The sequence below is a fragment of the Gossypium arboreum genome, chromosome 13 (genome assembly GCF_025698485.1).
Source record: "Gossypium arboreum isolate Shixiya-1 chromosome 13, ASM2569848v2, whole genome shotgun sequence".
NCBI lineage: Eukaryota > Viridiplantae > Streptophyta > Magnoliopsida > Malvales > Malvaceae > Gossypium > Gossypium arboreum.
Genome location: NC_069082.1, coordinates 9,120,645 through 9,141,610, shown reverse-complemented (window position 1 = coordinate 9,141,610; position 20,966 = coordinate 9,120,645). Strand labels below are relative to the sequence as shown.

Below are 20,966 nucleotides of genomic sequence, written 5' to 3'. Positions count from 1 at the left end.
ACGCTGAGGTAATTTCAATTTCTGTTTGTCAAAATCAACTCATATTACGAGAGGTGAGTTGAGCCTCAAGACATGCTGAGGTATTGTCAATTTTTTGTATGTTTCAAAAATCAACTCATATTGCGAGAGGTGAGTTGAGCCTCAAGACACGCTGAGGTAATTTCAATTTCTGTTTGTCAAAATCAACTCATATTGCGAGAGGTGAGTTGAGCCTCAGGACACGCCGAGGTATTTTCAATTTCTGTTTTTTCAAAAAGATCAACTCACGTTGCGAGAGGTGAGTTGAGCCTCAGGACACGCTGAGGTAATTTTAATTTCTGTTTTTCAAAAATCAACTCATATTGCGAGAGGTGAGTTGAGCCTCGGGGCACGCTGAGGTATTTTCAATTAATGTTTTTTTCAAAAATCAACTCATATTACGAGAGGTGAGTTGAGCCTTGGGTCACATGTTGAGGTATTTTCAAAATCTGCTTTTCAAATTAAGTTTCAAAAAAACCAACTCATATTGCGAGAGGTGAGTTGAGCCTTAGCTCACATGCTGAGTTATTTCTGTCTTAATGTCTGTTTTTTTTAAAAAAAATTCATATTGCGAGAAATGAGTTGAGCTCAGGATCACATGCCGAGTAAAAGATAAAGATTGGAGCTGATCGAAGATATCAGATCTTACCTTTCTGAAGTCGCAGAAGAAAACACCACAAACCTTATCCCACTAAAGCGATAGAAGAACAGATTGAAGTTGTAGATCTTATCTTTCTGAAGTTACAGTGAAGCAGATCGAAGCCGAATTTCATATCCTTTAAATTACATTGGAGTAGATTGAAGCTACAAGGCATATGTCAGAAGATGCCGTGGATTGAACCAAAGCTACAAGATGCGGTGGACTAGTAAAAGACTACCTAAAAAAAGAAGAGCACCAAAGAAGTCAACACTTGGCAAGACCGGGCAAAATTGGCCTTTCTTTGTGTCTTTGCTCTATTCCCATTATACGACAATGAGCAAAGAGGGGTAGCTGTTGTAGGCCAATTTTGGCCCGTTTACAAAATACCCGGGCCCATTAAACTATTTAACCCATCTTCAAACCCAAAACCTAAAATTAACCTAGCCCAACATCCAAACCCAATCCCGAAACCCTAGACCCCCACTTGCCTCTCCCCACTCTCCCATGCTGTCTGCCACCAGCACCATCCCCACTCTCCCATGCTGTCTTCCACCTTGCGCACTACCACCACCACTCCCCACGCACGTCACATGCCTCTATGCACGCTTCTGGTCACCCATTTCACCTGCAAAAACGAGACAAGCACGCGAAGATAGAGAGGCCACAAGAGCAAAAAATGAAAAAACAGTAGAAATATTTTTGTATTCGGCTATATAGCCTGGTAAAAATGTAATACCAGGAGACTAGCAATCAAGAGAAAAACACAGAAAGGTGGATCTTCGATTTCATTTTATTTGTTTTCATTTCGTTTTAACTTCTTCTTAGTTTCCTTTCAAATTTACTGCAAATCAATAAACAAAATGGGGTTTTGTTTTCAAATACAAAAAAGGGGATTGTATTACACAGATTATTAATCAAAAAGAGAACTAAAAAGGTTGTTTTCATATTTTCTTTTCTTGGTTTTTTCTTTCTTTAGATTTTTTATTTTATTTTCTATGTTAAATATTTTTAAAAATAAAAATAAAAATTGTAACGACCAATTTTATTGTTACCGAAAAAGTGTATTTTCGGTCTCCGTTTCTGAAAATGGATTCGTAAATATTTATTAAAAATATTTACAAAGTCAATTGAGTGGTTAATTAGAGTTTAATTAAGTAAATTTAGTTTAATTAAGAGTAATTAGGAAAAATGACTAAATTGAATAAAGGATGAAAGTTGAATTGTAGATTAAAAGAAAATGAAGAGGACCAAAATGGCAATTATGCCATTTGTCCTAAGTGAGGCGGCATAAACATAAAAAAAATCTGAGATTTTTATGTGTTAAAATATATATTAAATTATTATTATATTATAGTATATTATATTATATATTATATTATATAAATAAGTAAAGAAACATAAGAAACATAATGAAAGCAAACGAAACAGAGAAGAAACAGGGAGAAAGAAAGAAAGAAAAGAAAAGGAAAATTTGGGTTTCAAGGCTCAAAGTTTAATTTGGTAAGTCAATTAAGTCATTTCTTCTTAAATTTTGATGTTTTAGAAGCTTTGGAACAAGACTTTGATGAAATTAAGTTGATATTTTGAGAGTTTATAGATTTTCAAGTATAGTTCATGTTGAATAAAATAGTGAATTAAGGGTTTAATTGAGTAAATTTCAAGCTAGAATTGATAATAGGATCAAATTGTAAAGTAAGTTATAAGTTTTATGTTGTAGGGACTAAATTGATGAAATTTTGAAATTAGGAAAGTACGCTGGAAATTTAATATTTAAATTAGAGTATGGATGAAATTTGAATAGAAATAAAGTATGAATTAAGATAGAAAAGTAAGTGAATTTAGTTAGAATTAAATTGAAATTAAAGTAAATCAACATTTTGTACTAAGACTATTTTGGACAGCAGCAGTAGTCTAAGTTTGAAAAATCACCAAAATTGTAGAAATTGAATTAGAGGATGAATAAAATATGAAATTAAATATTATTGAGTCTAGTTTCTTATAGAAGAAACGATATAAGCAATTGAATTGTAAATTATGAGATATAATGAATTTTGTGAGACAAGGTCAGAATGAATTCAGGTTCCCTGTTCTGACTTTGGAAAATCACCAAAAATTGAATAAAAATAATTAGAGGCTTAAAGTTATATGTTTAGAATCCCTAATGAGTCTATTTTATTAGAAATCAACGAGAATGTTATCCGAGTTCTGTACTGTGAGATAATTAATTTTTAGTGAAGAAGGGACGAAACTGTCAGACAGCAGAATAGGGGTGAATTTAAAGAATAAACTGTACTTAATGGCTAAACCAAAATTCTGAAAATTTTATTGTAAGAAGATTTGTGAGTCTAGTTTCAGGAAAAATTAGCGGATCTTAATTTAGAATTCTATAACTCAAGATATGAATTAGTAATGTATTAATGATTATGAATTGTATTAATTTCGTAGTCAATGTGGTACCGTAAATCTCGCTAAGAAAGGACAAGACAAAGTCAACGGGGTTAGCTCCAAAATTACGGTTTGTATTTCTATAATCCGAACCTAATACTTAATTGTTGAATTTATTTCTTAATATGTATATTAAGTGTTTTGAAGTAAGAATTATTGTGTTTTGCAAATGAAATGGATTGATATAGTATGTGATGAATTTATTGAATTTATATTGATTGAATTGGCGTATATATATATATATAGATATATATTGAATATTGAATATATATTGATTATTTGAATTGAATTGAAATATAAATTGTTTGAAAATTTTAAATATGAGATTTGTGATATTTGGATATTTGTTATTGAAAAGTGAATTGAGTTGTATTGGATTATGAATTTATGTGATTAATTAAAATGTGTATTGATTGAAAAATTGAAAGGGTAAGAATACCCTATTAACAGATGTCGGGTGAGTCGGATATAATTGGCATGCCATAGGATTGGGAAGTGTTCAGGATTCTTCGACCTCGAGTCGATGAGACACTGGTGTCACTATATTTCTTCGGATAGATTCGATGAGGTCTGGGTACCAACTTTACTTGGCTAGGCCGATGAGACACCTGGTGTCAAATATTGCTTGAACTATCCGATGAGGCACTTGGGTGCCATATTGGTGTGTATGGTTGGATCTAGAGGTGATCATGGGCGGGCGGGCAGGTTCGGCCGGGCCTGTATAATTTTAGGCCGTCTACTAGGCTCGGGCCTGCCCGCCCAAATATGGGCCTAAAATTTTACCCAAGCCCGCCCGAAATAAAATTACTAAGGCCGAGCCCGCCCTGCCCGACCCATATTAATTTTTTTTTCTTATTTTATTAAATAAAAAATTTAAAAATATAATAAATCAAATATATTTAAAAACATAAAAATAAATATTAAAACAAATAAAATAATACTAAAACAATTCTTAAAACAATACACAAATTAACAATATAATAAAAATAGTTATATTAAAATTTAAAATAATTAAAAATAAAAACAAAAATATATTAATATATAATTGGTAAGGGGCCGGCCAAAAAAACTCTTACCCGAGGTCTGCCCATTTTTAAACAGGCCTCGTTTTTTTGCCCAAGGCTATTTTTTCGCCTATATTTTACCCAAACCCTCCCATTTTTCTAAGGGCCTTGGTCAGGCCGCCACCACCATGATCACTCTAGTTGGATCCGTGTATCCGCCAAGGTCCGAGTCTTATTAATAGGGGTAAATAAGTGAAAAGATAAGTCGAGTGAATTTGATTGATTGAGCTATTGGAATGAAATGAGAAATTGAATTGAGAATTGAAATTGAGATATGAGATTGAAAACATGAACCAAAAGGTTCATGAAATGAGTGAAGTTCAAATGGATGATGATTGATGTTAGAATGAATTAAAATGGTATATTGTTAAGAAGTAAAGTGTGAAAACAAGTGAATTGTAAATATATTGTATAGAATTTATACGGTAAGTAAATGAAAAGAATTGAACAAATATGTTATTGTGTTTGTTATATGACTTGTATAGAATTTATATGGTAAGTAATTGAAATTTTATCTATAAAACAAATAAATGAATACTTATAATTGTTATTGTGATTTTAAGTTTAATTGTTATATTATTAAGTGTTCGGATTATGGAAATACCATTGAGTATACTATACTCAACAGACGGTTTGTTTTCGCATGCAGTTTAGTAAAGATAGAACGTTGAATCAAGATCCCGATTCGATCCCGAATTCATTAAGGTAAAGTGTGTTAATTATTGGTAATGGCATGTACCTAGGATGTTTTATGAGAGTCATTTAGGTTGTAGATGTACTCATGAAATGAGTAAATTATGGTTGGCAACGGTATGTAGTATGAATTTTGAAATTTACTAAAAATTGTAGTGATTCTAAATTAGTCCCGAATTGAATTTATCGTTCATATTGGACCGCGAGGGCCCATTAAAGGGACGACATCTTAAAACTAGGATGTGTAAATATTTATTTTAATTAATGACCGAAATTGGATTGTACTGACTGGTAATGTCTCGTAACCCTGTTCCGATGACGGTATAGGGTTAGGGGGCGTTACATTTAGTGGTATCAGAGCTATTCAGGTTTAGCCGATTCTCGGACTAAATCGAGCTCGAAATTGAGTCGGGATCGGATGCTGATATATTTGTTTGGTACTGTTTTATAGTGAAAATGTTAGACAAAAATATCGATGGTATTGATTATGAAATGTGTACTGGAGACGAATAGTCTCGTGAATTAGATGAAAACTGAATCAACAACACTGGGTATAAACTCAATGGGTAATTAATTACTGAATGATGACTGATGAAATAATAGAAAAAAAAAAGGATACATAATTATTTAGAATTATAACTGATGTTTTTCGATTGAATAGAAGAAATTGTATTTGTTATGATATCTACCCTCCTGCTTTCTCAATCGGTTCAAAGTGCTTTAAGGTATAGAGCTTGTCCGAACGGGTAAGTTATCTGCTGTTAATGATCTGGACATGTATATATATGGTGTGGATGAATTGAGAATTACAGTTGAGAATGATCTTGAAAGAAATGAAACTGGTTAGAGAATATTATCGGGATTGTAAATGAATTGTTCGATCACCGATTAAAGGTTAGAAGGGTATGATATTTCGTTAAAAGATTCAGCTTACCAAAGGGTAGAAAACATTGATTATGTTGTGATTAAGAAAGGGTTATTTGAAAGTTTTCGAGATGAGTTCGAAAGAAATATATATATATATCACGAGATTTCTTGATCGAAACGTCTGTAATTCTTGAAGCTTAAACAGGATCATATAACGCAATCGTATGAAGGGAATTTTTTGATTAAATAAATATATCGGAGGTATATTCCGATAGAAACTGTATGATACAAATGGTTTGAAGATGGTTTAAATGAAGACAGAAGCTGAAGAATATAGAATAAGGAATGGAATATGTGTTAGACATGATTCTCCTGATTATTATCTTAGTGATTGCTTGAAGAAAATTGAAAAAAAAACATTATTCAGAGTTCAAGACCGAGTAATGTAGTTAACAGAGGTAGGTTACCCTGTAATCTCAAAAATACGAGTGAAAGCCGAAGTGTGACAAATGACTTCACTGTAAAATCTAGAGAATGAACATCAGCCAGGGTATATGTTAATTATATATGAGAAGATTTATCTCTACCGGATGTCATTACAGGTACTTTCTTCTTTATCGACACTAATATGATTATTTTAAATTGATCTTGGTTTGACTATTCCTATGATTACATAAGTTCAGTATCTATTAAAGATTTGCCTGTTGGGTTTGCTGAAATTTTTGGGTTGAAGCATTAAATTTTTCAGATTAGTATTTATGGGCTGATAAGATCTGCAGGAACTGTTTGATAATGATACTACTGTTTTCTGAACGATTTGATGTTCTTACTGTTTGATATAATCTCAATAATGGAATGGTTAATTCTGCATGATATGGTGGTAAATTATAAGCAGAAGTATAATATGTTGCAAGATCAAGATGATGAAATGTTTTGTTGAATCAGAGAAGATTGAGCTAATTGTCTATTGTGATATTGAACATGCCAACATAGATATATGCCGGAAAGGGGTCATGGTATTTACCTTGTTTATGTATTGAATATTAAAATATTTAAGTTAAGGTTTAAATCAGTGGCAATAGTGCAAGAGAATTCTAATGTGTTTCCAGAAGAGTTACCCGAACTACTGTTGATTGAAGAAGTTGAATGTGCTATAGATTTTGTAACTGAAATGATAGTGAAAAAATATATTTGAAATCAGAGGTTTTCTAAAACTAGTCGGTTATTATAGTAAGATGTGGAATTGGAATGATCTGATAGACGTTAGCAAGGTTCTGATTAGTTGAAAGCTCGCTTAATCAAGCACTAGTTCGTTCACCGAAATCCGATAAAGAAACTTGTGGTTTACAGGGATAGCAGTGTTTTGATGTAAAAAAAAAAAAAAAAAAAGAGAAGAAAGTGAAGTAATGGTTTATGTTACGAAATGTTAAAATCACATGGGAAGAATTATTTGATACCTGATTCGGAAGTGGTAGTTATTGTTCTTGCATTAAAAGATCAAGATATGATAATTAATTATCATCCGAAAAGACAATGAATGTATGTATATTCAAGTTGAAAGCTTTGTTTTGTGTTATGAGCTATGAACATCTGACTGTTATCATTTGAAGATGGTTTAATTTTGGTAGAGATAAAAAAAAAAAATTAAACCGACTTCTTTACAGCAGATCTGCGAAGCTCAGAAATGTGGTAATGAGTTATCGATTAAATGGATATAGTATACAGATTTCTGATTAAACATTTCAGATTGGATATGATGGTTGTTTGCTATTTAGAAATAAAAGCTGAACAGAGAGATTCAGAACTTATACAGGAGAATTTGCATGAAATTATAGTAGTACTATGTCTATGCATTTTGGATGAATAAGATGTACAAAGATTTGAGGAAGATGTGTTGAAGATCGGAAAAGAAAAGTAGTACTTTGAAATTGTATATAAATGTTTATATCGATATGATATCTTCGAATCATTATGACTAGAAAGGATATCGAAATGGAAGTGGGATATAATTTCTATGGGTTTGAATTGGAATTATCTCGATCTTTGAAAAGAAAGACGGTATTTGAGTAATCATCGAAGGTATGGTAAAGCTTGTATATTCTATTCTAGTATGAATAAGTTTCTTACTCAATAATTGTTTGAAATCTAGGTTTCTGAGATTATCAGATTACATGGTATGGTGGTTTCTATTATTTCGATTGAGATACGTGGTTTATACTCTGATTATAGAACAAGTACAAGAAGTTCGGTGCGTAATAATAGTTTTCAACACTGTATGAAGTTCTGAATAATGATTGATGTAAAACTGCATGGGATTTGATTAAATACAGTGAGAAAAAGAATATGCAGAGTTATTTAATTCGTGAAATTGAAGAAAAGTGGAAGTGATTCGAGATAGATTGAAAGTAATTTTGACAGATAAGAATCATATGTGGACTTGAAACGTTGGGATATTGAGTATTTAATTAGTGATATGATATTTCTTAATGATCCACCTTGGAAGAAAATTTTAAAGATCAGATTGAAAAAGAAATTGAGTTCTTGTTCTGTTGGGCTATGTGAAGTTGTAGAAAAGTTAAATTGGTAAAATATTGCTTGGTTTTGCTTCTAAAGTTACAGAAAGTTTATGATAATTTTTCATGATTTGAAGCTCAGAAGATTATAGAGATCAAATCTCTTGCATGTTATACCGAAAAAAGATATTGAGATTTGATGTAATCTATAGTATGAAAATGAGCCGGTTAAGATACTAGCTCGAGCGGTAATGTCATAATATTGAAGAAGCAATATGGGAACCGAGAGGAACAGCGAGATCTTTGTACTTATATCCCCACCTCTCTCAGGTAAATTTCGAGGGTGAAATTATAAAAGGGGGGGAGAATTGTAACGACCCGAATTTTATTGTTACCGAAAAAGTGTATTTTCGGGTCTCCGTTTCTGAAAAATGGATTCGTAAATATTTATTAAAAATATTTACGAAGTCAATTGAGTGGTTAATTAGAGTTTAATAAAGTAAATTTAGTTTAATTAAGAGTAATTAGGAAAATGACTAAATTGAATAAAGGATGAAAGTTGAATTGTAGATTAAAAGAAAATGAAGAGGACCAAAATGGCAATTATGCCATTTGTCCTAAGTAAGGCAACATAAACATAAAAAAATCTGAGATTTTATGTGTTAAAATATATATTAAATTATTATTATATTATAGTATATTATATTATATATTATATTATATAAATAAGTAAAGAAACATAAGAAACATAATAAAAGCAAACGAAACAGAGAAGAAACAGGGGAGAAAGAAAGAAAGAAAAAGGAAAATTTGGGTTTCAAGGCTCAAAGTTTAATTTGGTAAGTCAATTAAGTCATTTCTTCTTAAATTTTGATGTTTTAGAAGCTTTGGAACAAGACTTTGATGAAATTAAGTTGATATTTTGAGAGTTTATAGATTTTCAAGTATAGTTCATGTTGAATAAAATAGTGAATTAAGGGTTTAATTGAGTAAATTTCAAGCTAGAATTGATAATAGGATCAAATTGTAAAGTAAGTTATAAGTTTTATGTTGTAGGGACTAAATTGATGAAAATTTGAAATTAGGAAAGTATGCTGGAAATTTAATATTTAAATGAGAGTATGGATGAAATTTGAATAGAAATAAAGTATGAATTAAGATAGAAAAGTAAGTGAATTTAGTTAGAATTAAATTGAAATTAAAGTAAATCAACATTTTGTACTAAGACTATTTTGGACAGCAGCAGTAGTCTAAGTTTGAAAAATCACCAAAATTGTAGAAATTGAATTAGAGGATGAATAAAATATGAAATTAAATATTATTGAGTCTAGTTTCTTATAGAAGAAACGATATAAGCAATTGAATTGTAAATTATGAGATATAATGAATTTTGTGAGACAAGGTCAGAATGAATTCGGGTTCCCCTGTTCTGACTTTGAAAAATCACCAAAAATTGAATAAAAATAATTAGAGGCTTAAAGTTATATTTTTAGAATCCCTAATGAGTCTATTTTTATTAGAAATTAACGAGAATGTTATCCGAGTTCTGTACTGTGAGATAATTAATTTTTAGTGAAGAAGGGACGAAACTGTCAGACAGCAGAATAGGGGTGAATTTAAAGAATAAACTGTACTTAATGGCTGAACCAAAAATTCTGAAAATTTTATTGTAAGAAGATTTGTGAGTCTAGTTTCAGGAAAAATTAGCGGATCTTAATTTAGAATTCTATAACTCAAGATATGAATTAGTAATGTATTAATGATTATGAATTGTATTAATTTCGTAGTCAATGTGGTACCAGAAATCTCGGCTAAGAAAGGACAAGACAAAGTCAACGGGAGTTAGCTCCAAAATTACGGTTTATATTTCTATAATCCGAACCTAATACTTAATTGTTGAATTTATTTCTTAATATGTATATTAAGTGTTTTGAAGTAAGAATTATTGTGTTTTGCAAATGAAATGGATTGATATAGTATGTGATGAATTTATTGAATTTATATTGATTGAATTGGCGTATATATATATATATAGATATATATTGAATATTGAATATATATTGATTATTTGAATTGAATTGAAATATAAATTGTTTGAAAATTTTAAATATGAGATTTGTGATATTTGGATATTTGTTATTGAAAAGTGAATTGAGTTGTATTGGATTATGAATTTATGTGATTAATTAAAATGTGTATTGATTGAAAAATTGAAAGGGTAAGAATACCCTATTAACATGTCGGGCTGAGTCGGATATAATTGGCATGCCATAGGATTGGGAAGTGTTCAGGATTCTTCGACCTCGAGTCGATGAGACACTGGTGTCACTATATTTCTTCGGATAGATTCGATGAGGTCTTGGGTACCAACTTTACTTGGCTAGGCCGATGAGACACTGGTGTCAAATATTGCTTGAACTATCCGATGAGGCACTGGGTGCCATATTGGTGTGTATGGTTGGATCCGTGTATCCGCCAAGGTCCGAGTCTTATTAATAGGGTAAATAAGTGAAAAGATAAGTCGAGTGAATTTGATTGATTGAGCTATTGGAATGAAATGAGAAATTGAATTGAGAATTGAAATTGAGATATGAGATTGAAAACATGAACCAAAAGGTTCATGAAATGAGTGAAGTTCAAATGGATGATGATTGATGTTAGAATGAATTAAAATGGTATATTGTTAAGAAGTAAAGTGTGAAAACAAGTGAATTGTAAATATATTGTATAGAATTTATATGGTAAGTAAATGAAAAGAATTGAACAAATATGTTATTGTGTTTGTTATATGACTTGTATAGAATTTATATGGTAAGTAATTGAAATTTTATCTATAAAACAAATAAATGAATACTTATAATTGTTATTGTGATTTTAAGTTTAATTGTTATATTATTAAGTGTTCGGATTATGGAAATACCACTGAGTATACCATACTCAGCGTCACGGTTTGTTTCGCATGCAGTTTAGTAAAGATAGAACGTTGAATCAAGATCCCGATTCGATCCCGAATTCATTAAGGTAAAGTGTGTTAATTATTGGTAATGGCATGTACCTAGGATGTTTTATGAGAGTCATTTAGGTTGTAGATGTACTCATGAAATGAGTAAATTATGGTTGGCAACGGTATGTAGTATGAATTTTGAAATTTACTAAAAATTCGTAGTGATTCTAAATTAGTCCCAAATTGAATTTATCGTTCATATTGGACCGCGAGGGCCCATTAAAGGACGACATCTTAAAACTAGGATGTGTGTAAATATTTATTTTAATTAATGACCAAATTGGATCAGATCGACTGGTAATGTCTCGTAACCCTGTTTCGATGACGGTATAGGGTTAGGGGGCGTTACAAAAAACAAAAGAGGGGCTGAAATCTTACCTATTCTTCGCGTCTCGCCACCATCGGAGATTCCCCGATCCAAAAGAGCCACAAAACCCCTCAGGTTTCTTGTTTAGGCCATGGAAAAGAAAGGGGGGGACGAGTATTCGGAGGGCGAAATAGGAGCTTTCTCACTTGAACTTGGTGAGAGAGAAGTTTGTTTCAGAGAAATGAAAATGAAAAGGGGGAAGGAAAGAGTTTTTGGTTTTTTTTTTCTTGAAAAAAAAGGGAACCAACAGAATAGAAAAGTAGGAAACCTTTTTTAAAATCATTTGAAAAAGTACCATGAGTGTAGTGGGGGAGAGGGGGGGGGGGAAGGGGGTTGTAAATTCTCCCTAAAAGGGATATTTATACAATTAGTCCTTTTCATTCGCAACTCCATTCAATCGGCCCCCATTTCCAATTTTCTTTTGTTTTTTTTAATTCTAACCCTCAGATTTCGTTTGGTTTTTTATTAGGTCCCTGATTAACTTTCCAGTATTTATAATTTTGTATCCCAAATTTTAACTCGTTTTAACCATGTCCTAAATCTATTTAATCCATTTATTAACTTTTTTAAAAAAATAATATTTCACCTATGTGTTATTTAAAATATTTTATATGATATTTACTTTACATCTATTCCAACTTATTTTAATGTATTGTTTGTTTAAATTCTTATTATTTATTTTAACTTGCTTTATGCATATATTTCATATTGGTCTATTTTATATGTATTATTTATTTTATATTCCTTACCTACTATATATATGTGTACATATATTCTATTTTTAAATTGTTTTGTACATTGTTGATTAAATTTTTTTTCTCATTATTTATTTTAAATTCATTTCTTATTATTTTAAAATTTGTTTTACATTTTAGTCATTTTAATTTATGTTATAATATTTTTAATTCACTTGTCTTTGATTATTAATGATTAGTATTCAAGTTACATATGTTATGTGATTATTGTCATTGTGTATGGTATAATTAGTTTATTCAGTATTTTCGTTATTGCCATTTGCTTGTATAATATTGTATTTGTGTTGTTATTATGTACTCTATGTTATATTTTTTTGTTTTATCTAGTTTAAATCTTATCATACATTAACCCAACATACTTGCCCGACTTGGATCCCTTGATTTTTTTTTATTCCAAACAAATAATGTACGTCGTTCAAATGTCATATTCGCTACTACTTAAAAACAAAAATTTCAAAATAAGGTAATGTTTCGCGTTTTAGAACATCGAGAAATTGTACCCTAACTTACGGGGTTTCGATTTTCTCATTGGTTTTAAATGGCAAAGTATCCTTTTGAGTTTTAAAATACGCGAAATTCTAATTAAATTTAAAGATACACCTATGCTCGAGAATTCATGGTATTGTGTCCTAACTTACGGGATATGATGTTCCGATATCTCGAGATAAGGAAATCTTTAAACAAATTGTTTTGAGCTAATTTAAAAATTTTTAAATCGATATTGATAGAAAAGATCATATTTCAAATTCATTCCCGATTTTTGATTTTTGACATTAAGACACTAACTGATCAATTCGGTACCAATTTTTGGGCGTGTCGGGGGTGCTAATCCTTCCTCGCACGTAACCGACTCCCGAACTTGTTCTTTTGGAATTCGTAGACCAAAAAGCCGTTTTAGTAAACTAAAATTGTTTTATTAAAACAAAGGTGATCCGATCACACCAAATAAAGATCGGTGGCGACTCCCGTTTTAATTTTCACTTTCAAAACCAAAATCGACCCCATCCTTCAAAAAATGGTTTCGACATGTACAATTTATTATATCCATCGATTGTATATCTACATATGCTTACCATTAATAAAATTCCTAAGTTGGTGTCACGAGTCAATCGAGTACCAACTAGGTTAGAGAAATTACAAAATTGTTCTTCCTTAATTAAAGGAAGTCATGTTATTTGATGGTACTATAATCTTTTTATTTTAACAAAAAAGCAATTAAAATAAGCATACATTGAGATCTAAATTCACGCCAATTATATAAATAAAATCGTAATTTTACCGTTCAACCAAGCATTTATTTTAATATATTTTATACATTTTATTTTAATATGCACAATTTATTATCTCTATCAGTTGCATATCTATATTATTAATGAGATTATTGACTGAATCAGTGCCACGAGTCAACTGAGTACCAATTTGATTAAAGAAATTACGAAAAGGCATTTTCGTAATTAAAGTAAGTCACATTATTTGATAATGTTTTAATTTTTATTTAACAAAACCAATAAAAATGCATATGATGATATTTGAACTCATACCAATTGCATTAATAAAACCTTAAATTTAATACTCAATCAAAACTTCATTATTTATTATATATTATTTTTAAACATACATTTATTTTTAAATTCTTGATTTCCACGTATATATCGTTTGATAGAATTTTTAATTTTGATTATATTTGTTTAATATCCCAAATATAGATTTTAGATATAAATACTTAATGATGAGCTTAGATCCGGGCAAATCTAGAATCTTTTAGAGGAATAAAATTGAATTATAAATTTTAAAATGTTAAATATAGATTTTATCATATTTTAATTAATGAACTTATTATTTTTTCATTTTGGGAGCATAATTTTATATTAATTTATAATATGATTAGAGGCTAGTATTGTATTGTTCAGTTTGAGGGGTCTACCTCCCCCACTATTCGCCCCTGGTTTGGATAACACGCAGCAAAGTCTAGAAAGAGCAAAATAAATGTTAGAATAAAACATAGTACTTACAAAAGGCTACGATTTAAGAAGCCTCCATACTTGTCTTCAAGAGTTTCCGGTGAATCAAAGTGCAATAATGTCACAAAAAGCTTCATACCTTCAATTGATGAAACGTAATATGGAATTCATTATTGAACGACAAATAAAAAAGCAAATAAATAAATACTTAAAAATATTCAATTTAATTACAGAAAGCTTTAATTACCAAATTTAATTACCCAAATATATATGAACCAAAGAAAAAAATAATGATTATTGGGTAAAATCCTAGTCCAGGGAATGGAAAATCTATAAGCATCTACTCCCAGATCCCCTTAAAACCAACACATCTTCCTGCAAATGCTTGCATTTATACCAATTATATTAATAACCTATTGAAGGTGTCCGTTTGAAGCCTTATATTTCATTTGGCATTTTAGTCTTTTAAAATAGAAAATTTTTATTTATATTTTTATAATTTATAAAATTTTAAATTAATAATGATAAAACTATATTTTAATTCTTAAAAATAATAAAATTTTAATTTAATCCTCAAAAATATAAAGATATAAACTATTTCATTTGCCCAAAAAAATTTTAATTTCACCGTTGCTCCCTAAACTGTATTTCTGAATTCGCCACTCAATATAAGGGAATGTGTTTGGTATGGTTTTATTCAATTTTTTTATATTTTAAAATATTATACTTTATGTTCTTGTTCATGTATAGTTATTTACTTTGGATAATAAATATATATGTCTTAGAAAAAAATCCTAGTTAACATAAAAATTAAAATATTAAAAAGTGTTATATATATTTATAGTAATAATTTAATTTAATTTTTTAAATATGAATTCAAGTTGAAATGTTACCTTATAGCAGTTGTGCAAATCAATTGCTACTTCCAAAGAACTATTGTCCACTATTTTATCTGCATGAGAAAAATTAATAATAAAAAATTAAATATAAAAATCCTAATTAATTCGTTAATAGTGGTACTATTAAATGCTAACCTTGCAATTTCCGAATAAATTGATCCCATACAGTAGGCCTTTTTCCTTTAGATTTTTCTGATCCTTCAATCTGCATTCAATTTAATTAATGAACCCAACTACGTTCGCATCGAATTTAGTCATGAGTTTGATCGAGTCAAAATATAACTGCATTGAGTCGACTCGAAGGAAACAAAAAAAAGGAACTATGCAACACGAGATTTAGGTCACCTGAGCAGCAGCAGTTGAAGCTCCGAAAACAAAATCAGCTCGAAAATCAGATCTCTTCACATTAACGAAAGATTCTTCAGAGTCTGACGAAGGTTCTCCGATCCATTTTTGAGGCTTTTGAGCTACTGCAAATGCGAAAGTTAAAAAACGCAAACAACTACAAACGAAAACCATGAGGAAATTAAAAAGCAATTAAGAAGATGAACGAACTTTCGCCATGAACAGACAAGCAAACAAGTAAAGCAAAGGCAAAGGTCAAAATGTGGCGAGAATTCCCAGGTGATTGCAATTGAAAACGAAAACAGATTTTTTTTTTTTAAACGATATGTTTCGTTACGGTAGTGACAATCCATGCATTTTATAGAAAAAAAAAATCAGTTTTTAGCGAGTTAATTGACTGTTTCAGTAAATAGAGTATACTGTTAAATAGTCAATAGCCTGTAAAAGTAAAATAGGAGTTACCCTTTTTATTTAAAATATGAATAAAATAGTTCTTATATATTAGATAAAAAGTAAAATAATTTTTTGTTAAATATTTTATCTATTTTTATTGTATGCGTATACATTAACATGAAGTACATGTAGCATGTTATATTTTTAAATAAAAGAATAAAACGTAATCTAATTCTTAATATAAGATTGTCTATGGTAATTTTATAGTTTTTGTGTTTGATGTCAATTTCGTTTGTTGTTACTAAACTTGTTATTTGGTGATACTCTTTATAAATGAAACCGAATCCTCGTGAACAAGGGCGAAACCGGGTTAAAATAGAAAATTTTTTATTTAGGCCTTTTGAAATTTTTAAAATTTTAAATTAGTAGAGGTAAAATTACACTTTAACCCTTAAAAATAATAAAAATTTGATTTAATCCTTTAAAGATTATAAAAAATAAAAACTATTAAAATGTAAAATTATAATTTTACTATGGTAAAAATTATAATTTAATTTTAGCTTTACCCTAAAAAATTTTCTCGCTTCGCCGTGCTCGTGAACCCATTCCAGATTCCCCAATTGAAAAGTCCTTTTTATCAACCTGTTCTTCCCAGCAGTAAAAAGGCTGGGTAAATTTAGATAATGTGTCTGAAAATTCAGCATTCACATAAGCATGGATGGAATGTGCCAACTGAATTAAGTTTAGGGTTCTAATTCCTCGTCCATAGTAAGACGATGTTTCTTGGGATTCTTGTGCAACAGCGTAAAGACGAGATCTGGACTTTAATTTACATGTTGTACTGAATCTGTGGGATTTTTTATTTTATTTTTTGCTTTTTAATTCCTTGGAATTGCTTTATGTGAAAGGATAGAAAGGAAAGGGGGGGAAAAAAACTTGCACAGAAAAGAAAATGGACCCGAGGAAAAGGAAAAGGCAATATCATCTTTCACAATCAACACAAAACAAAGAGAATCAAAGAGATCTTGCCTGCGGATGAGGCCAGGTCCACCCCTTTCACCATTACTTAATGGCTTGAAAATGACCCAAAGTTAAGGCTCTTGTGACTCCAAGAACAAGAAGTAGTTGCAATAAAGGTGCAGGCAGGCAGGCAACCCCTTCAGTGGTCCCTGCTTGAGCCGCAACCTTTACTGGACTAGTAGTTTTTTTTGGGGTATATGATTTTGAGCAATGGAGAAACCATTCTATGTAGCTAAATAAAAAAAGGGATGATTGCCCTTTCTTTGATATCTCTGTGCCTGTGTGTGCATACAGCTTTTGCTCCTCATTATATGTGGTCATATGCACTAATTATCTGTGTCTCCATCACCATAGATGGTCCACTTGTAGGTTCCATGTCCTCTGCTTCAAGTTGTCACTCAGGTTTAATCCCAACAAAGGAACAACTTGTGCCAGTGAATTCAACCTATGCATTCCCTTCAGAACATTACAATATTTGTGGTGCTTATTGCATAGTCTAGTCTAGTTTGATTTGGCAATTAAACTAGTTTCCCTTTTAATGGTAGAAATGGGGCACTGAAAATGTGATCGTTGAACATGTCAACTCAAACTACACTGTTCTTTCCTTGCATTTATCTATATATCAGCCTCTTTTACCCTACCTGCTCTTGGCATTTTTGGTCCCCTCCTACATCCCATCATACAAGTTGAAGAAGAGAAAGCTTTGAAGTTAATTAGTATTGATCTTATTCATACTATTTGAGAGTATACATACAAATATTTTTATATATACCATATGTACCTAATTAAGCGAAAAAGAATCAGGATCAAAGGTATCTTGAATTATCTCAATCATCGATAAATCGTTGACAAATATACTGATTCATATCTCCTTCAGATCACTTGCTTCAATGGAACCTGCATAGACCACATTAGGCTAATCAGAAAGCTTTACCCAAGGCACCACCAGTTTTGCTTTTTTTTTTTCAAGTCATTGGGGGTTACTGCAGATGCAATAATCAAAGGAAATATAGTGCTATCATTGAATAAAATCTAAGGTTTCTGATAATTGTTGTGGGGGTTGAAAATGACAGAAAGCTTCCTTTAAAGTAACTTTCTTGAATTAAAGCATGTAATGGGACACTGTTCTTCCTTAGCAGTCATTAAAAAAACTGTGGGTTTCTCTTATGTCTCTATCAGCATTAGTTAAAACCCATTTTTCTGCCTTGGAAAAATGATCAAAAAGAAAGAAAGACAACATTAACAAAGACATATTAGCTTTATGCACCTGCAAATGGTTGAGATGGAAAGGGTGGTGTTGATCTCCCCTGGTCAAATGCCACATTGTAAAGGTTTTGCAACTCAACATCCCATATTGCAGTGTGTTGAATTTGCTGCATTGCAGAGCATTGATGCATAGTAAGACAGGACGAGTCTAGAAATGATGCATCTGGGATCGATACAGGGGCGCTGATCGTTCTCCGGAGTGTCATATCGGGAGAGTTTATCCCCATTTCCACACCACAACAAGGAACCACTTGTTGAATTGGATTGAACTGAAGATAAGAAGGGTTAGCCATTTCAGGTGCCATCTCAAGCGTTGGAAAATTAGTGGTACAAGAGGAAAACACCTCTTTAGCATAAAGATTGTCAATGCTGAAGTCTAGCCTGGGATTTACAGTCGCTAGTTTCATAGACAGAAACTGCAGATTATGAGCATAAAAGGACCCAAATTAGCTAATAGTTCAGTAATATTCACGAAAATACACAAATCCATATGTTCTTTCTCCATTATTTTTTTACCTCTACTTGCCGTTGAAGAGATTGAACATAATTGATGATTTCATCAAGCATACCAGCTTTGCCTGTGATTTTGTTACATCCTGGTACTAAATCTTGCAGATACTTCATTCTTTCACTGATTTTCTCCCTTCTAACCTATATAAATCAACATAATTAAAACATTATTATCTAATGAAAGAGACCTGATAAAATAAGAAAACAAATCGGTAATAATACCATCCATATTACCGAGTAACACGCCAACAAAAAAAAAAACATGCAAATTCATACTCACTCTCTCAGCTAAACTGTGGCTATCAGTGGCTTGACCACGACGTGCCCTGACGTGGATAAAATCAGGCTTTTGAACCTCAGAAACCTTTGAATTCTCCTTAGAAGCATCACCAGAAGCTTCCTTCTTGTTGTTACTGCTTTTGTTGGTGTTTGGCCCTGTAATTTTCGACTCTTCTCCTTCATCTTCACAGGCTTTGATCCTCTTGGACTCATCTTCTGCAACAACCTGTATATATAATCAAAAAGTGAAAGAAATGGTGAAATACCCATAAATCTATATACCTTGGCATGGTGTATTAATGGTAATAATGGTAATATAATAAATAAAGCAATAGGCAACACACATACCTTTGAGTTTTGCAACTTTTCAACTTTCCTTTTCTTGAAGCTTTCTTTACCAACAGCTGAAGCCATCTTCTCAGAGTTACCCTTGACCTCCACCGCTTTGGTCGCCGCCACAGCTGGCGGGCAGCTAGAAGTCCTGGAAATGGCGTGATTCATGTCAAAACTAGGGCCATTACCGTATCCACATGGGCCAAACCCCATGGCAGCCATGTCAACCTTCCCCAACTCAGGCCAGGGACTCTCCAAACCAGGGTCAGGCTTCACTTGCCGAGCCATAACCATGTCCGATAACACCGAGTCACCACTGGCACCGCCCATGAAACCAGCCTGAAAGCCTTGTACGTGGTTGGTTTGGCTCGAAAACGCCCCACAACTTAACTCACTGAAATAGCTTTGCTGTTGTTGTTGTTGTTGCTGAAACTGTTCCTCTTGCCATTTCAAGCGAGCCCTTTGCCTCTCGAGCACCGTCAAGTCCGAACATTGTAACATCTCCGGCAATGCTGTATTCATGTCTCAAACCCTCAAAAATTAAAACTATCAAAAACAAAACAAAGCACAACTAAACAAACGAAACAACAAAAGCTTGTAGTAATATGAACAAGTTTAGGCAGGTTTGCTATATGACTTCACGCCTAACACGAGTTCATCGTGAGGGGGTTAGTACCATATACGATATACCATATATCACAAGCATATATGATCTTATAATTCCTTCTTTTATCCGAAGGATTTTTTGGTACTTTGGGGAAGAAAGAAATTGAGGAAAAAGAGAGTTTCTAGGGGCGAAGAGGAGAGGGATGTGGGGTATATATAAAGGGTAACAAAGGTGTTTAACAATGAAATTATTAGGTGATGCAGGCCATGACTGTTTGACCTATTATCCAACCTCAAACTTTCTAAAAAGATACAATTTGATCACATATTTATTCATAAAATTCTCTTTAAAATTTTCCATTAATGAATTATGTCACAAATTTATCAATAATAGATGGAGTTTACGAGAGTACATGGCAATATTCTGTTTCATAACTTTTAGGTTTAATTCTTTTTCAGTATTTATACTTTTTAAAAATTTAAAATTTAAACCTTCTACTTTTATTTTAAGATATTTAATTAATTAATTAATTTAAACTAAAAATTAAAGTTTAATTGATAATATTATTAATAGAATCGATTAACCGTTCGACAATGAGCTCTTTAATTTTTAAATTAAACAAGTAGAGAAACTAAATTATTAAAATAAATGAACGTTTTTTTTTAGATAATTGTGATTCAAACTCAAGTTGTATTTAAAGAAGATAAACACTCAATTGATAGACTACAACATAAGAATAGAAACTAAATTTTAAAAATTCAAAGATTACAAGTAATGAGCAGTGACGGAGCCAAGGGAGCAAGAAGGGCCCTGGCCCACCTAAAATAGAATTTTTTTTTTTAAATCATTTATAATTTATAAAATTTTAAATTAGTAATGGTAAAACTACACTTTGATCTCCTAAAATAATAAAAATTTGATTTAATCTTTTAAAATTATAAATATATAGACTATTAAAATAATAAAATTATATTTTATTATAGTAAA

At 31.3% G+C, this 20,966-nt stretch overlaps 2 protein-coding genes across 7 annotated transcripts; both read right to left on the bottom strand.

Moving 5' to 3' along the window:
- Window positions 1-776: 776 nt before the first annotated feature.
- LOC108463469 (beta-glucosidase 12-like) lies at window positions 777-15,906 on the bottom strand. 4 transcript variants are annotated; one of them, XR_008277533.1, is made up of 5 exons: window positions 15,572-15,897; window positions 15,362-15,431; window positions 15,221-15,279; window positions 14,379-14,466; window positions 777-1,283 (listed from the first exon to the last, which is right to left on the bottom strand). XR_008277533.1 is itself a non-coding variant. In XM_053024642.1 (4 exons), the coding sequence occupies exons 1-4, from the start codon at window positions 15,743-15,745 to the stop codon at window positions 14,461-14,463; spliced, it is 309 nt and encodes a 102-aa protein (XP_052880602.1). In that variant the 5' UTR covers window positions 15,746-15,897; the 3' UTR covers window positions 14,228-14,460. The 4 variants fall into 4 exon arrangements, 1 of the variants encoding a protein (XP_052880602.1); XR_001868071.2 differs by lacking the exon at window positions 777-1,283 and having other exon boundaries at window positions 14,228-14,466; window positions 15,572-15,696; window positions 15,782-15,906; XR_008277534.1 differs by lacking the exon at window positions 777-1,283 and having other exon boundaries at window positions 14,228-14,466; window positions 15,572-15,693; window positions 15,782-15,903.
- Window positions 15,907-17,686: 1,780 nt separating this feature from the next.
- LOC108461170 (transcription factor HBI1-like) lies at window positions 17,687-20,340 on the bottom strand. Of its 3 annotated transcripts, XM_017760901.2 has the most exons (6): window positions 19,388-20,285; window positions 19,041-19,265; window positions 18,767-18,901; window positions 18,595-18,666; window positions 18,252-18,519; window positions 17,687-17,881 (listed from the first exon to the last, which is right to left on the bottom strand). In XM_017760901.2, exons 1-6 carry the CDS (start codon window positions 19,892-19,894, stop codon window positions 17,847-17,849), a joined length of 1,242 nt encoding a protein of 413 aa, XP_017616390.1. In that variant the 5' UTR covers window positions 19,895-20,285; the 3' UTR covers window positions 17,687-17,846. The 3 variants fall into 3 exon arrangements, with proteins under 3 accessions (XP_017616390.1, XP_017616389.1, XP_052880702.1); XM_017760900.2 differs by having other exon boundaries at window positions 18,252-18,666; window positions 19,388-20,340; XM_053024742.1 differs by lacking the exon at window positions 18,595-18,666 and having other exon boundaries at window positions 19,388-20,284.
- Between the last annotated feature and the right edge of the window lie 626 nt (window positions 20,341-20,966).

Coding starts and splice junctions, on each gene's coding strand:
- LOC108461170 (XM_017760900.2), bottom strand. CDS start 19,894: ATGAATACAGCATTGCCGGAGATGTTACAATGTTCGGACTTGACGGTG. Junction 19,266..19,387: donor AAAAGTTGCAAAACTCAAAG/GTATGTGTGTTG, acceptor TTATATATACAG/GTTGTTGCAGAAGATGAGTC. Junction 17,882..18,251: donor TCCATCTCAACCATTTGCAG/GTGCATAAAGCT, acceptor TGGTCTATGCAG/GTTCCATTGAAGCAAGTGAT.
- LOC108463469 (XM_053024642.1), bottom strand. CDS start 15,745: ATGGTTTTCGTTTGTAGTTGTTTGCGTTTTTTAACTTTCGCATTTGCA. Junction 15,432..15,571: donor CTTCAACTGCTGCTGCTCAG/GTGACCTAAATC, acceptor AATTGAATGCAG/ATTGAAGGATCAGAAAAATC. Junction 15,280..15,361: donor ATTTATTCGGAAATTGCAAG/GTTAGCATTTAA, acceptor TTTCTCATGCAG/ATAAAATAGTGGACAATAGT.